The sequence below is a fragment of the Vitis vinifera genome, chromosome 7, assembly GCF_030704535.1.
Source record: "Vitis vinifera cultivar Pinot Noir 40024 chromosome 7, ASM3070453v1".
Lineage (NCBI taxonomy): Eukaryota > Viridiplantae > Streptophyta > Magnoliopsida > Vitales > Vitaceae > Vitis > Vitis vinifera.
Genome location: NC_081811.1, coordinates 31,143,875 through 31,159,275, shown reverse-complemented (window position 1 = coordinate 31,159,275; position 15,401 = coordinate 31,143,875). Strand labels below are relative to the sequence as shown.

Sequence of the window (15,401 nt, the reverse complement as noted above, 5' to 3'; positions counted from 1 at the left end):
AAATTATATTTAATCAGTTATGTTAATTTTCTCTTAATTTTATCAAAACTTAAATTTTTTGTATACTGAAAATGTGCATTGATAAAAACAACAGAGTTACTTTTTTCATAAAAGAGTGGTATCCTTGTTTCCAAAAGTTATGTTATTAATGTGCAACTTCAACATGTAAAAAATTTAATTTTTAATAAAATTAAGAAGAATTAATATAAATGATTAAATACAATTTTTTATGAAAAATATATTTTATTTTTATTTTATATAAGTTAAAATTTTAAAAATTGAGTAAAACAAAATGCTAGAATGACAATCTAGTTTTTGTCTTTTTTAATTAAAAATATTAAATATTTTAGCCAAGAAAAAAAATTAAAATTATGTTCAAATTAAATTGATAAGCAAAAAGTTAAAACTATAATAATCAACTTCAATTTTTACATGAAAAATTAAAATTTAAAAAATATATAAACAATAAAATAATATAACAATATATAAGATTTATAAAATTAATAAATATTTTATTTAACAAAAATATAGAAAAGCTAATGTCCTAAACCTGATCTAAATTTATTTATTATGAATTTATTTTTATATTAAATTTATTCTCATTAATTATTTATTATATATTATTATTTTATGTATAAATGTACATAAATAATTAAAATTAATAAATATAAAAATATGATATATTTAAAAAATGAAATTAAAAAGATTTTATAAAGCTAGCATATTTAAAAAAACAAAAAAAAGATAGAGATATTATAAAGGTGGGGAAAAAGAAAAAAAGAAAAATAATGTGATATGGTGATTGACACGTGCCAAAGTTTTTATTTAAAAAAAAAACAATAATAATGACGGGAAAAAATGTGGTAAAAGGTAGAGGAAGGGGAGGGTAAGCTTGGAATCTTCATTATTTTCATATTTTTATTATTTGAGTGCATGTTTTAAGTATTATTTTCTACAAAATACATACCCTTTGAAAATCAAAAGTCAAAATTCTAAAAAAAATGTATTTTTTTTTCAAATTGTGCATAATTACATGATTCCCATATTCATGGTGGTTCAACACATGCCCTCTAAGTTATGGAGGAGTTCATTAAAAAATATGTAGTGTTGTATCATCATCATCATCATCATGATGTACAAGTGGAGGTGTTGGCTAATGCAAGGTCCTAATTAGCATTTGGTATCACTAAGTTTAGAATTAGTGGATTTTCTCTATAACCAATTAGATTTATAGCACGTGACTCTTCTTGGGGTGATATTTGACTATAGCTTATTAATCAAAGAGACCCAATAATATAGAAAGAATCGAAACCTTGGAACTCATATTCACCTCTTTGAGCAATTTCCATGAACTTTCATGTGCTTTTTCATTCTTGTCACTTTTCTAGATGATGGAATGGACCCGGATTGAAAGCCAAGGAACCATGGTGGGGGGGACATTATATAACTTACAATGGAATAGACAATGACAAGTGTTGGGAGGTCTATAGATTGGATGCAATGTGTCGTTGGGTTGAGGGAGACACCATGAATAAGCCTAGGTGAAGGTGGAGCAACCTTTCGGCATGCATGCCTCTCCATAAAACATTTTATATATAGAATATTGACCTCTTGAGCACAGCCCCACCCACATATAATAACTTAAACGTGTGAGATTCCACTCAATTCCTTAACGCGGAAAACCAACTTTTGGTGTGCAATTTGTTTGTCCACTTGGAAATTAGATGAGAGAGGATAAAGCCACACCTGCTACTACAACTGCTGCCTGGAGGTGGGCACATGCACTAGCTAGTGCATGCCTTACCAATGTGCAAAACAGCTGCCCTTCTGCCACTTACTCTCCCACCTCCACTTCCATGTTGACTTTCGATCATCTCCCACCATCCATAAAAAAAACTTCTATTATTACCATGATGCAATATTCCTCCTTGTCCATTGATCTGTTTAAAATTGTTTTCATCCATTTTCATCTGATTGAAGCCTGAATAATCACAATTTGACGTAAAACTTCATGCCCTTATCCACTCAAATTGATTTAACTTTGACCAATCTTAAAAATGCCAAAGAGTTGAAAGTTTTGGTGACTTATGTCATGTTACGTCATGAGCCAACAATATATTCCATTTGGGTAAAACTATTAGCTCATGTTTAGTTTTATTAAAAAAAATAATTTTCTCTTCACCTGTAAGTAAGGTCCCTCGCAAAAGGTATCTTTAAAACCAATCTCTTTTTCTACTTGATGTTAAAAAGAAGCATTTGGTAGCTTGTAGCAGAAAGCTGCAATGGCACAAACAAAGTTCACTCGTTCATATGAAGAGTGGCCAGTCAAAATAGGCAACAAATGGAAGGGGGAGGAGGTACTTTCTTGAAAAATGAGAAGAATTTGAATTTCTTCATATACAATAATAATATTGATTTTAAATTTATTTTTTATTTTATTTTAATTTTTTCCTTCCATCTATTCTTTTTTTCTTAAATTTTGGGAGAACAAAATATAACCTTAGCATTATTTGGTGTAATAATTGGTTTTGTTCTGGCTTCCAAATAGTGAAATTTGTCATGATGAGGTGTTGAATTACCAATAATGTATGTTAAGGCTATTTATAATAAAAAATTAATTATAAAATGTACATCAAGTTCATTTAAAGTAAACACCTATACATGAATTACTTTTACACATGCATGATGCATACATACTTAGCAATCATCGCTTTGCTAACCATGCCATAATTGGATATCCACTCGGGGTTTTCTTGAATAATATTCAAAGAAGGCAACATGATTTCACCTTGGTAATTAAGAAACTAAACCATGCATCCACCCCATTTTGTATCAATTTGTTCCAAATATTGAATGATGTAATCATCTTCTCATCTCATCCATGGACGTATATGATAAAAACCTTGTGCATTGAAATTTTTAATAGCATGGAATGAGTTGACATCCATGGATCGTGAATTTGTGACGTGTCAACCCACGTTTAGTACGTGTACTTAATTATTAATTTATTATTATGGAATTGAAAATTTGATTAGGTGGAAATAATTGTAAGCCACTACCTTCCAACAATCTTCTCATTTTCCATTTATAGTCCACTGTGTTTTCCAATCATCTGCACTATGTATGTATGTGCATGCATTGCTTTATCCATGTACTCTCTCCAATATTTAACATTCTTCAATTCTAAGTTGTTCCCTACTACTCACAAACCTTCATCAACTCATTCTTCTCTAGCTCTAATTGGTTTTGGGCTTTGGCAAATATACATGCTTTGCTGAAATTTTTCTCTGAATTTGGCAAACATGGTAGTCTCTAATTTTTTTGGCATATTATTGGTGATGGAGGTGATGGTATTCTATGGTTTGAGGCTTGGAGTTCATGGGTTGAGCATGGATTACTATATGATGAATTGCCCAATTGCTGAATTTATTGTGAGGGATTCAGTCACCAGCGCTTTGCAGTCCGACCCAACTCTTGCTGCAGGCCTCGTCCGGATGCATTTCCACGACTGTTTCATACAGGTCCCTTCTTCTCTTTTCTTCAAAATTTAAGCTATTAGGATTTTTCATTCCTGATTGAATTATACTTAATTTAACCATGATAAACCAAATACCAGAAAATCATTTTTCTTAGCGTAGCATTTTTCGGGACGTTGCAGGGATGTGATGGATCGGTTCTCCTTGATTCCACGAAAGACAACACCGCAGAAAAGGATTCCCCAGCGAATCTGAGCCTGCGAGGGTACGAACTCGTAGATGATATAAAGGATGAACTTGAAAACCGATGCCCTGGTGTGGTCTCCTGCGCTGATATCCTTGCAATGGCGGCCAGGGATGCTGTTTTTTGGGTACGCACGAAAATATCCCACGATTTTAATTTTTGGGATCAAATTAGTTAGTAGCTTAAGATGACGATATTATGATTTGAAACAGGTTGGAGGTCCGTTCTATCAAATCCCAAATGGACGAAAAGATGGTAGAAGGTCTAGAATCGAAGACACCTTTAACCTCCCTGCTCCAGTCCTCAATAGCACGGAGCTCATCAACTTGTTTGGGAAGCATGGCTTCAATGTTCAAGAAATGGTGGCTTTATCAGGTAAGACAACTTAAGGCCCCGTTTGGTTTGGAATCCAAGGTCTTGTATGGAGAAATGATTATTTCTTCATGTTTGGTTTTTGCAGGGGCGCATACAATAGGAGTTGCGAGGTGCTCATCATTCAAATCCCGGTTGAGTAACTTCGACTCCACTCATGACACGGATCCCAGCATGAACTCCAACTTTGCCAGGGTCTTGTCCAAGACGTGTGCTGCCGGAGACAACGCCGAGCAGCCGCTGGATCCCTCCAGAAACACATTTGATAACGCCTACTACATTGCGCTGCAGCGGCAAGCGGGGGTGCTGTTTTCCGACCAATCCTTGTTCACCAGCGCTAGGACTAGGCGTATAGTCAACGCCTACGCCATGAACCAAGTCATGTTTGCCATGGATTTCCAGCAGGCAATGCTGAAGATGGGGCTGCTTGATGTCAAGGAAGGTTCCACCGGAGAAGTTAGAGAAAATTGCCGGAAAATTAACTGATGGATTCTTCTTTTTCTGCCCTTATAATCTATATATAGAGAAAGAAGGAGACTTAGGAGTGATGTGGATGCACTCTGTATGGATTCTTGTAAGTTGTAACTCTTATACGTAAGTAAAGAAGTAATAATAGGGGTTTGGGATTTGAAATGCTTTCTGTGTTTTTGGGGTTTAACAAAAATTATCATGATTTTTGTTTCGGTGGTTTTTCTTGCAAAGTTCTACAGTACCAAACTTGGAGTGTGAAGAACTTGAGAGACGGCAACAGGAGCAGAATATTCACGTAGCTTTCCATGAAGTGAAATGAGTTTAGCAGTATCATGGTCAGGCTGGAAAAAGAGTACATAAACAAGGGAGGTCCGATGTTCTCCAGTGTTTCGTGCTCGATCTAGATCGAGCTGCTTCTTGTGTCACCGGGCCCGGACGTACTTCTTCTAGTAGTCCTCCAAGTAAAAAAAACAGAAAAAAATTGTAATAACTTGATCATGAATGAAGGAATGATTAAACAATTAGTGATTTTCTAGAGAGAGAAACATGAGTATGTTTTATGAAGCTATATCTTAAATGAAGTAATGGAGATGAAGAAGAGTCAAAATGAGCCATTAAAAGTAAAAACATGGAATGGGTCCCCAACAAGAGATATTTATTTGTTCATATCAACCCATTGTCATTACCTTACAATCATAATAAAATAGAAAAAAATAGATGAATATAATAAAATAAAAGAATTTATCATGGGTTGACTTTGTCCCTAACACATCCTGATTCTATTAGTTTATATCCTCAAATAGTATGAAAATAATAATAATAATAATATGTTATCACATTTTTTTTATAAAAACTTCAAGGGCCCTCACATATTTAGTATAAAAGAATTAAAAGAAAAATAAAGACTCTACTACATTCTATTTAAAATCATATTATAAAACTAACTTAATGACTTGATTTATTTTTTTTTTACTGTAAACACAATGATTCCAAACTTCCTTCAAATCCTAAGAGGTCTATTAGATCATAGATACATTTTTAGTAAGGCAAATTTGAAACTTGTAAAATAATAGTTAATTTTTTTTCTTGTTGGTATACTTATATTTGTTTCAAATTATTGTCTAGTAATGATTCATTGGGTATGATAAAAGAAGAAGATAAAATTGTGAAAATAAATAATGATCTAAGGAATAATATTTTTGCTTGCCTAATATAATTATTTTCTAAACTTAAAATTTCAACTAACTAGCAAATAAATATGGTGAAGGAAAGATTTAAGCAAGAAGTGAGACTTGTTTCCGGAAGTAGAAAAAGAAGGTTTTATGGCAAAGTCGAAGTAAAGTTCAAAATAATATTTGCACAAAAAGGGTATGTGTTCAAAGGTAAAATTATTAATTAAGAAATAATTACATTAGTTGAATAATGGTCCATCAAAACACAAGTTTTTCTTATTTTTTTGATATGGTTAGGTAGATAATATCAATTTTTAATTATTAACCAATGAAAAATCAAATGTAATAAGAACTTTAATGTGAGATGCATTGGATTTGTCCCCTTTAAAATATCCGTTTCAATGGGTGGCCTGCGGAATGAGTTTTTTTTAATTTTTTATTTTGGTACCATAGCAAAATCCTTTTAAAATAGTTTTTAAAAATTTGTTTTACGAAGTTCCCTTGAAAACTTGAAATATTATTAATTAGTTTTCTATATTTTTATTTATAATATTTTATTTTTAACCATTTTTTATATTTATATAATTATTTTTTAAAAGTAATTCTTAAAAAAAACAATTGAAAAATATTTTTAGATACTGTTTGAATACATTCTATTTTCTATTTTAAGTTGTTAAATACATTTTTTTTTAAAATATATATAAATAAAATATGATTTTAAAAAATAGCCAATAAACAAGGCCTAAGACTTAGACAGCCTTCATTTTTGCAAATATTAAAGAATTCAGCCCAAAGGTTTGAAGGACAAATATTAAAAGGGAAAACTAGAATAAAGAAAAAATGTTTAAAAAATTTGTAAAAAATTTATGTTGTCCATGAAAATTTAAAGAATTCAGTTGTAAAGTGATAGTCATTTACATAATGAAATAAAATATTTTAATATTTTTTTTAATAATTTTCTTCCAATTTTTCATCATCCAAGCACATGAAGACTTTTTTTTTTTTTTTTTTACATTAATTTTCCTAAAAGTTTCCACCAAACAAGACAATGAGAAAAGAAGTAATTTCCGTTTTATTTATATTCCTTAAGTCGTGTTTGATTTCGAAGAATATTAAAAAAATCAAGAAAAACAATTTTTTTCATATTTGATTATATTATAAAAAATATCATAAAAATTAAATATAATTAAAATTAATTAAAAAATTTATACATTTCACATTATTTACTTTTAATATAAAAAAATAAAAAATAAAAATAAGTAAAAGATATTTAAAATGACATAAAACTAATTTATTAATTTAAATTTTATTTTTTTATTTTTCTTTCTTTAAATTTTTTCTCTGTTCTTTTATTAACTTTTTCTATATAGTTATGCCTATGTTGATGAATTGTATACGGAGCCCACATGGTTACAAAATCTTCCCACCACAAAAACAGCCTTCATTTTTGCATTTTTGAGTTCCTAAAAGCCAGTACAACCGTCCCCAGATGCTCTCTTAACCCTCTACCTTTTGTATGTACAAGTTCCTCTTTGAGGGTTGTTTTTTACAAAACTCAAGACATATTTACAGGGTAACAAAAATCTCTGGCGGCATACCGGTGACCCTGTTGTTAAGCTTTTCATGAACCCGGAGACCCCAACAAACTCTGCTCAGCTCACCCCACCCCGCCAGACCCCGTCTCATCCTTGCAATGCTCACTTGCTGGGGTGGGCATTTGGCCTGAGCTTCCACATCTCCAGCAAATGAACCTTGCAGGGACTGCAGCAGAGTCTGGAATCTCAGCGCACCGAGTGTGCTGCCATACACCACACCCATCACAGGCCAACATTCTCTCCCCATCATCGTCCTTCGCTCCGCAACTGCAATCAACTGTCCATCTCTCCTGTCCTCTCTCCATTCTAAACCTACTCAGGCCATTCTTCCCAAGGCATCTTCCTCGGACTTCAACCGTTTCAATTGAACCTAACAAGAGCTTGAGCTGGGTAGACTCATCCACCCCAGCATAGCCGACCAGCTCTTCAGCTTTGAATCTTTTGAACATCAAATATACATCCTGAAAAGCCCTTGATGCTTCAAGCTTGAGGTCGGAAATGGTGGCGTTTGGAGATAGAACAATTAGTTCTGGAGGTGGTTTTGTATCACCCTCTTCAGATAGCTCCATGAGTTCCACTAGGCATGAGAGGTGAACTCCAAATGGATTTGTGATTGACAACCCCTTCTCGGGCCTGTAGTCTTTCACAAACTGCTTGCAGTCAAGGAGCTTTGCAGCTGAGCTGACAGCAAGGTCCCTTGTTGCCTGAGGCCCATAGCTTGGCATGGTCTGAGGATTGAGAATGGCTTCATACAAGAATCTAAGGTCCTGCAGGAGATGTTGCTCTGATCGGCAATTAGAGAGATTAAAATCAGTGCAAGCAGCAATTCCATTGGAGGGAATGCTTCCAGGATCAAGTCTGTAACAAATTAAACCACAAGAATTGAATGATCATACGCAGGAGGGTTTAACAAACTAAAGCCTACCCCCTAGAATTCCAACATTAAAACTGACTACTAATAATATTAATTGAAACCTGATAGAATGTTGCAAAGCTCATGCTTATTCAAGACGATATTCTGATAGTTGGGGCATTGCAATCATCTATATCATGCCCCAATGGGAAGGAAAAAACAAAAACAAATATATACTATGTGGCACTAACTGGATTACACTAAAGGCACTGTAGCTTATGTGGGGAAAAATTTAAACAGAAAATTCATGAAGTTAAAGAGTGAAGCTGCTAACCTGTACTCAACAGCACCTGAATCAGGATTGCATCGGACCTGAACAACCACACCATAAGATGTCAGTTTCCCTCCAAGCTCCTTGAGGCAGTAATCCAAAAGCTCTGGAGGAGCCACTTTGCAAACTGCACCCCTTAGAGCACGCCAACTGACCCAGTTTGATCCGGTAACTGCTCTAAGCACTCTAAACATGGCTTCTTCCACACGTTCGATATCATTTCTAGTCCATGCACACAAGATCCCTGGGGTGCAAGACCGACGCTTCTTACAGGTGATATCATTCTTTGTTGGGGAAGACTTGTGGGCATCATGGATCAAACTCATCAAAAACCAAAAGAGATCTCTTGCATGTACCAGTTCACGTTCTGATAATGACTGGTAGTATGAAATTAGGTCCTGCAAGTGAGTGCGTGGTTTCCTTCCTTGAGAAACAAAGATGGACAAGGGTAGAGTGGAGAGGGTTTCAACTGCCGCTTTATAGGCATCGAGCGTGAGAGCAAAACTACCAGCTCCAAACTCATAACCCCACTCACCATACCATGGATGGCCTTTGGTGATGGCATGAAGCAGCCGGAACTCCAACCCATGCTTTTTGGACACATCCATCACACTGACCTTTCTGTTCATGTGTGGAAAAACAAAATTTCCAGAGTTTAACTCCCATCTATGGTAAGTTAAAATTATTTGGGGCTAATGGAACTCATCATGTTAATGTTAAGCATCATCGAAAAAAGGCAGAATGGGATTATGATAAATAAGGCAGACATCAACTGTCACTTGAATTTAAAAAAATTAACTTCATTCCAAAGGACCTTGATTCCAAGAGAAGCATAAATCGCATTTATCTTTTTTGTATACCACCAAGCAACCAATGAAGACAATCTTCATCAAATCAACTTGACAATACTAAAACCTAGTTGAAGATCAGGAAATGAAGTACCATCCAGTCTAAGATATCATATTAGTCCCCCCTTCCCAGCTAACATCTTTCATAGTTCTGAGAGTTTCTTTGCAGTACAATAAGGTAGCTGCTCAATTTATTTTGTGACTATCCAAGATCTCAAACAATGAAACTCCTAACCCGGTCATGTCAAAGTCTTCCCACCGTATATTTACAGATACATCAATGGCTGAGCTTTCAATTGAAAAATGAGAACCAAAATAAAAGAGTGGGGTGGAGGGAAGTTCTAAATAAGAAAACTTTATGGAGGCAAAAATGGTCCCAAAAGTTGTCCGCACTTGAATACATAAGAATGAATCACTTTCATTAATAAACAAGAAGAAAGCACTGATGCAAATACAATCAAGAATCCTAACCTGACTCCAAGATTTTTACAAAGTCGATCCCAAAAGTCCATGATATGACATCCAGAAAGAATCCTTGAGCCACCTTCTCTGCCATTGACTCTAAGAAGGTGCCCATAACCATTTGCATGGACAACACCATGCAAAAGATGAGTGGTGTCGTCCAATTGATGATAGACCCAGTCTTCAGTATCATCAGCTGTCATTAATTTGTTGCATGACTTGCACCTGAAAAAGAAGAAAAGAAAAAGACCCATCAAACTTATTGAAGCTGACAAAGTGTATTGTTATTTACAGCACATCCAAATCTAGGATCTCAAATCCAGAGACCCCCACCAGTACAATTTGCAAAAGGGAGCAGCATATGAAGCATACTTGCATACTAATAAGTTTCCTTCAATCTTATAACTTGATTGTAACATCAATTTCGCGTTTGCTCAAAGGGAACATCATTGGCAAAAGATGGCCATTTGACATGGAAAGATCATTAGAGGCATTATGCTTCTCTCGATCGCGGGGGGAGCCTACCAGCTAGAACATGTTTCAATCAATGCTAAGAACAAATCCTCGGTACAAAACAACTCATGAGTCGCCCGACCCTCGTGTATTCCCATCGGGCAAATGCCACAGTAGGAAACAGTTTGAATAAACAAGAACCCAATTAACTAACATAAGAATACGTTCATATATTGCAATGAAATTCCCAAGTGCTTACCTGGAATCAGACAAATGAAGAACAACCCCACAACTTGTACATGACTTGTAATACCCACCAATGGAGTTCCCATCAGCCTTTATAATGAAATGGTATCGTTTTGTACATACTGGATTGCCACTCCAACCTAAACACACAAACCAACAAACAAAATTTTAGTAAGATCATCAATGCTCATTCCTCATCCTCAAAGCTCTAATACAAGATCGGATGAATGATTTTACTCGTTCTAATATCTCATTAATTAAAGTATCACACAACTTTTAAATATATATATATATATATCATTAATGATCACATCATATGCAAAAAAAACTAGTACTACAAAACATAAAATATATTAAACCAATCAGTCTTCGACACGTGGTGAGCTCTGTAGGGTCAAAAAGATATGAAGTGGACGACTACACACCACACATTGTACGAGAACTAAGACCTAAAGATTTTTCTATGATATCTGATTTGGATTTACATTCACGCCCATGCCCAAATAAATATTATGCCCTGCAAACACAGGGCCATTTTCGGTAACCAAATCCCCAGGCCCACATATATAGCCTGTCACCCACCACCATGACTGACTGTCACATCGCAAAACTCAACGACACCTGCATGCGCTCCACGTGTCTAAACACACGGATAGGTCAGTGATTGGGCTCCACTACCCCCACCTAAATCATTTCATATTATTTATTTATTTATTTATTTATTTATTTATCAAAATAAAGAACAATCCCGTCACGTTTTATCGCGAAATTGTATCCTGAGAAGAGATGTCAGTATCCAACGGTCATAATTGTATGGGACACCTGACAATATATTTCGCATACCGTTGAATAAAAACGTTCAATATATCGCGATAAAAATAAGGTACCACGATATATAGAAAAGAGAGGGAAAACGTAAGCGAGTTTCACTCGGTGGTGGTGACTCGAAACTCACCGACGACTCGGCACTGGTCACAGTAGACGGATCTGGATCTCGCCACGTCCTCTTCCACGACATCGAGGCAGACGACAGCCGGGGACGACTCGCCTCCGTCGACAACCGCCTCTCCGACTCGGAACCAGATCTGCCACGTCAGCAGGTGAGGCAACAGAGACCCTGGAGGAGGCAGCAGAGCGTGCTTCGTCAGGAACGACTTTACGGTCGTGCGAAACGGGCCCTCCGCGAAGTCACCGGCGGCAGGAAAGGCCAGGAAGTCGTAGAGATCGGCTGTGACTCTCATCTTCATACGCTTCATCGGGCGGCCGTTTACCACCATGGTCGAGATCACGCGGCGTCGGTTGAGGGAGTGTTTGGTTTGCGGGAAAGTTGGAAAGAAGAATGAAGGAGGGAAATGGAAACGTTTGTTTAGAATCTTTAGATTAGGGTTTCTGTTTGGATCTGTGTCCCCTCTTTTTATCTAATTTTTGTTTTTTCTTTCTTTATACTGTGTTTTTTCTGTTTGGTTTTCGAGAAAAAAATGTAAAGGCGGTTTTAGGGGAGAGAATCTTAGTGGTTAAGAAAAGAAAATTACTGGAATGCCCTCTTTGGAAGACACTTTCGTCGAAGTTTCTTCTTGTATTTTTTTTAGGAAAATGCCTCTTTTTCCTCTTTGTTTGCCACCTTTTGTGCCTAAAATTGTTTACTATCCTCAAAAATCTTTTCTTTTAAATTTTAAAAATGTTTTCAAAATTTATTTTGAGTTTTTGTGGAAAAAGAGAAAAAGAGAAAACCAGAAGGGCAAAAATGGTAGATGAGATGGCATGCCTGTAAATTATTGCAGTACAGAGTGTAATGCTGATGCTACGATGAAATGACCAAAATGCTCTCTCATATTTTGAATCGGAAAGAAAAGCGGCTGGGAAAATGACGTTAAGGCGGGATCATACGGAACCTATTCCTTGTAAATTACGGTTTTACCCCTAACCTTTTCTGCAAGACCTTGTTTGGCGGTTTTGTCATTGGATTAATTCTTTTCTTAAAAATAATAATAATAAGCATTATTGAAAACAATAATTTTTGAAAAAAATGGTTCTAGTGAGCCAGCTGGCTTATAAGTTGTAAGACAAAATCAATGACACCTATGATGGGACGAAGTTTCTGGATTTGTTCAATATTACTCTAATTTTACTGCCCATTAAATGATAAAAAATTATTTTTGTTTTAATATTTTTTTTAAAAATTAAATAAATTAAATATCCATTTAAATACACCTCCTATTTTTTGCATTATGTTTTTAAAAATAATTTTTTTTCAATTTTTATTAAAATAAATTTTTAAACAAGAAAAATGAGATTTGATTCACTAATATGAAAATATATAGTAAAAAGAACCTCAAATATTTTAAATTAGCATAATCTTTATCTATTTAAAAATAATTTGAAATAATGAGTCATCCAATTATTTCCGTCCCTTTACTTGTCATATTATTCAAATCAATTGACAATTAAAATCCTTTATATAAATGTTTCTCTTCTTTTTAGATATTTTTATTATTCAAATCAATTGAATGGCATGACAAGTTAAAAGGTATTTTTGGAAATAATTGAATGACTCATAAAAAAATGGATATATTTTAAATTATTTTTAAATAGATGAAAATAATATTAATTTAAAATATTTGACATTCGTTTTTTATATATTTTCATATTAGTGAATCAAATCTTACTTTTCCCATTTTAAATTATTACTTTTTCAATATAAACCTTTTTAAAAAAAATTATTTTAAAAATAAGAAATAGAAATTGTATTCAAATCAACGTTAAATATTTTAGATCACTTGTTTTTCCAATCATAATACGTGTGTACATGTACATAATTAAGCTTAAAGCTTGGCCCCACCTATCTTAATGTTAAAAGTTCTATTGGTGTTTGATAAAATTTAATATTTATTATTTAATAACTTATTCTTAACTTTAGTGAGTATTTAATAAATCAACTTAATAACTTAAAATAATTTAATTTAAATTATTAAGTAAATTAAGTATGTTTGGTAAAATAATTTAATGACATAACTTAAAATCAAAAACAATTTTAAGGAATAAGTAAAAATAATTAACTTATTTTTAAATTCATATTTTCATTTTACATTTTTATTTTCATTACTCTAATTACTCCTATGATCTTTTTTGGTACTTCATGACATGTATTGTTAGTTGACCTTTTTTTTATCTTAATTATAATTTATGGGGATAAATATGTCAATTTGATGATTTAAAATAAATTTTAAGTTAATTTTATCAAACAACCTTACTATTAAAATTAATAATTAAGCAATAAGTTATAATTCAATAATTTAAGTATAATTTAACTTAAAGTCAACTTAATTATTAAGTAATAATTTAGGTTTTAATTAATAACTTAAATCAAGTTATTAAGTTACTTTAAATCATTAAATTAATTTACTAAAACACCTATTGAACATAAATTATTCTATTTAGAAGAGTTTTTTTTAAAAACATTTAAACATTGTTTTGAATGAAATGTAACTTTTAATAGTACAAACATAAATTTCTTAAGATAGATGTCATAGTTTATCTATCATGATTTATCCATATTTTAAACTAGAAGACAAATTGTTTTTTTTTTCAACTGGAATGCAATACCTAGCACTAATAAATTAAATAGGCAATAATGATTATCTTAGTACATAACTTTAAACGTGTTTAATTAGATGTTAAAACTAGTTTAGTGTTAATCATGTTATTTATGAATTAAATTTTGATTAAGGTTAAGTGAGATTAGCTAATGACTTAACCATGCTTATTAGGTTCTTAGGGACTGATTATAGTTTTGAAAACCTAAAGGACTAATGGGCAATTGTGGGTTTCATTTTTGATAACTTGAAGGACTCACGTGCAAAATTGGGAAGTTGGGGTTAGTGGCAGCCATGTGGCCTGCCATTTCCTACTTGGGTGGGCCGGTGGCAGCCATGTGGCCTACCACCTCCTACTTGGCTGCATGGAGAGCCCTATATAAGGGTTTGTAGCTCATTTTGCACCATTTTACCTACAGTAGCTTAGGTTAGAGAGATGATCTAGAGAGAGAAAGTGTAGATTTGAGGTAAGCAAGTTGTTTAATTTAGTAATTTTGGTTTATTTTGGTTCCTAATGGTATGCTGAAACAAATTAATGGTAAAATTTGAGTAAAAGTTAAGTGTAATTAGCTATAAACATGTTTTAGTTAAAAATCACAACTAATTAAGGATTAAAGTATTTTAGCTTAAATATTTTATTAATGGTAAGATCAGCATAAATCTTTGTTTAATTTGGTTTAATTGAAAAATATATTAGTAAACATGTGATTAATTAGGTTATTTGGACACTTGAGATTTGTTAATGGGTTAGGTGATTGGAGCCAAAATATGTGCTCTAATGGCACATATTCGATATGATTTGTGCACCAAAGGACATTCAAATCACCCAACTTGACCTAAATCAATGCTAAGGCCCTAGCCATGAGTTTAATTTTTACTTTGGAGACTTATCTCAGGTTCAAGGGAAGAAAATTGTGCTAGTTGAATCACTTTAGATTTTGAAAGATCAAGAAATTGCTAAATGAGGAAATAAGTGAGTTAAGACTCATGGACCGTAAGGAAAGGCAAGACGAGGATATAATGCGTTTGGAAGATGAGAAATGACCATTATAAGGTAAGAAAGAAGGCAAGAAAACATGGGAAATGAGACATGAAGCAAGATTCAGCTGCATGGAAATTTAGAACTCAAAAATCTGATAACATTATATTCTGAATTTGAGAACAAATTTAGAGGACTTTATAGATTCTATTGTATACATACTATATATTGTTTCGAAATTCGGGAAGTCAGAAGTCCAACGCTTCAAACGGTTTGCAAATCGGAGCTGAAATGAAGAAGTTATGG

General features: G+C 33.5%; 2 protein-coding genes across 2 annotated transcripts; one reads left to right on the top strand and one right to left on the bottom strand.

Annotated features, from left to right (window-relative positions):
- The first annotated feature begins 3,054 nt into the window (after window positions 1-3,054).
- Window positions 3,055-4,725, top strand: LOC100261264 (peroxidase 47). The gene is made up of 4 exons (XM_002267758.4): window positions 3,055-3,521; window positions 3,659-3,847; window positions 3,933-4,095; window positions 4,181-4,725. Exons 1-4 carry the CDS (start codon window positions 3,303-3,305, stop codon window positions 4,576-4,578), a joined length of 969 nt encoding a protein of 322 aa, XP_002267794.2. The 5' UTR covers window positions 3,055-3,302; the 3' UTR covers window positions 4,579-4,725.
- Window positions 4,726-7,155: 2,430 nt separating this feature from the next.
- Window positions 7,156-11,997, bottom strand: LOC100256176 (PHD finger protein At1g33420). The gene is made up of 5 exons (XM_002267801.4): window positions 11,479-11,997; window positions 10,537-10,663; window positions 9,834-10,049; window positions 8,518-9,135; window positions 7,156-8,188 (listed from the first exon to the last, which is right to left on the bottom strand). The coding sequence occupies exons 1-5, from the start codon at window positions 11,798-11,800 to the stop codon at window positions 7,393-7,395; spliced, it is 2,079 nt and encodes a 692-aa protein (XP_002267837.1). The 5' UTR covers window positions 11,801-11,997; the 3' UTR covers window positions 7,156-7,392.
- Between the last annotated feature and the right edge of the window lie 3,404 nt (window positions 11,998-15,401).

Coding starts and splice junctions, on each gene's coding strand:
- LOC100256176 (XM_002267801.4), bottom strand. CDS start 11,800: ATGGTGGTAAACGGCCGCCCGATGAAGCGTATGAAGATGAGAGTCACA. Junction 9,136..9,833: donor TGTAAAAATCTTGGAGTCAG/GTTAGGATTCTT, acceptor ACACATGAACAG/AAAGGTCAGTGTGATGGATG. Junction 8,189..8,517: donor TCAGGTGCTGTTGAGTACAG/GTTAGCAGCTTC, acceptor AATTTGTTACAG/ACTTGATCCTGGAAGCATTC.
- LOC100261264 (XM_002267758.4), top strand. CDS start 3,303: ATGGTAGTCTCTAATTTTTTTGGCATATTATTGGTGATGGAGGTGATG. Junction 3,848..3,932: donor CCAGGGATGCTGTTTTTTGG/GTACGCACGAAA, acceptor GATTTGAAACAG/GTTGGAGGTCCGTTCTATCA. Junction 4,096..4,180: donor AGAAATGGTGGCTTTATCAG/GTAAGACAACTT, acceptor TGGTTTTTGCAG/GGGCGCATACAATAGGAGTT.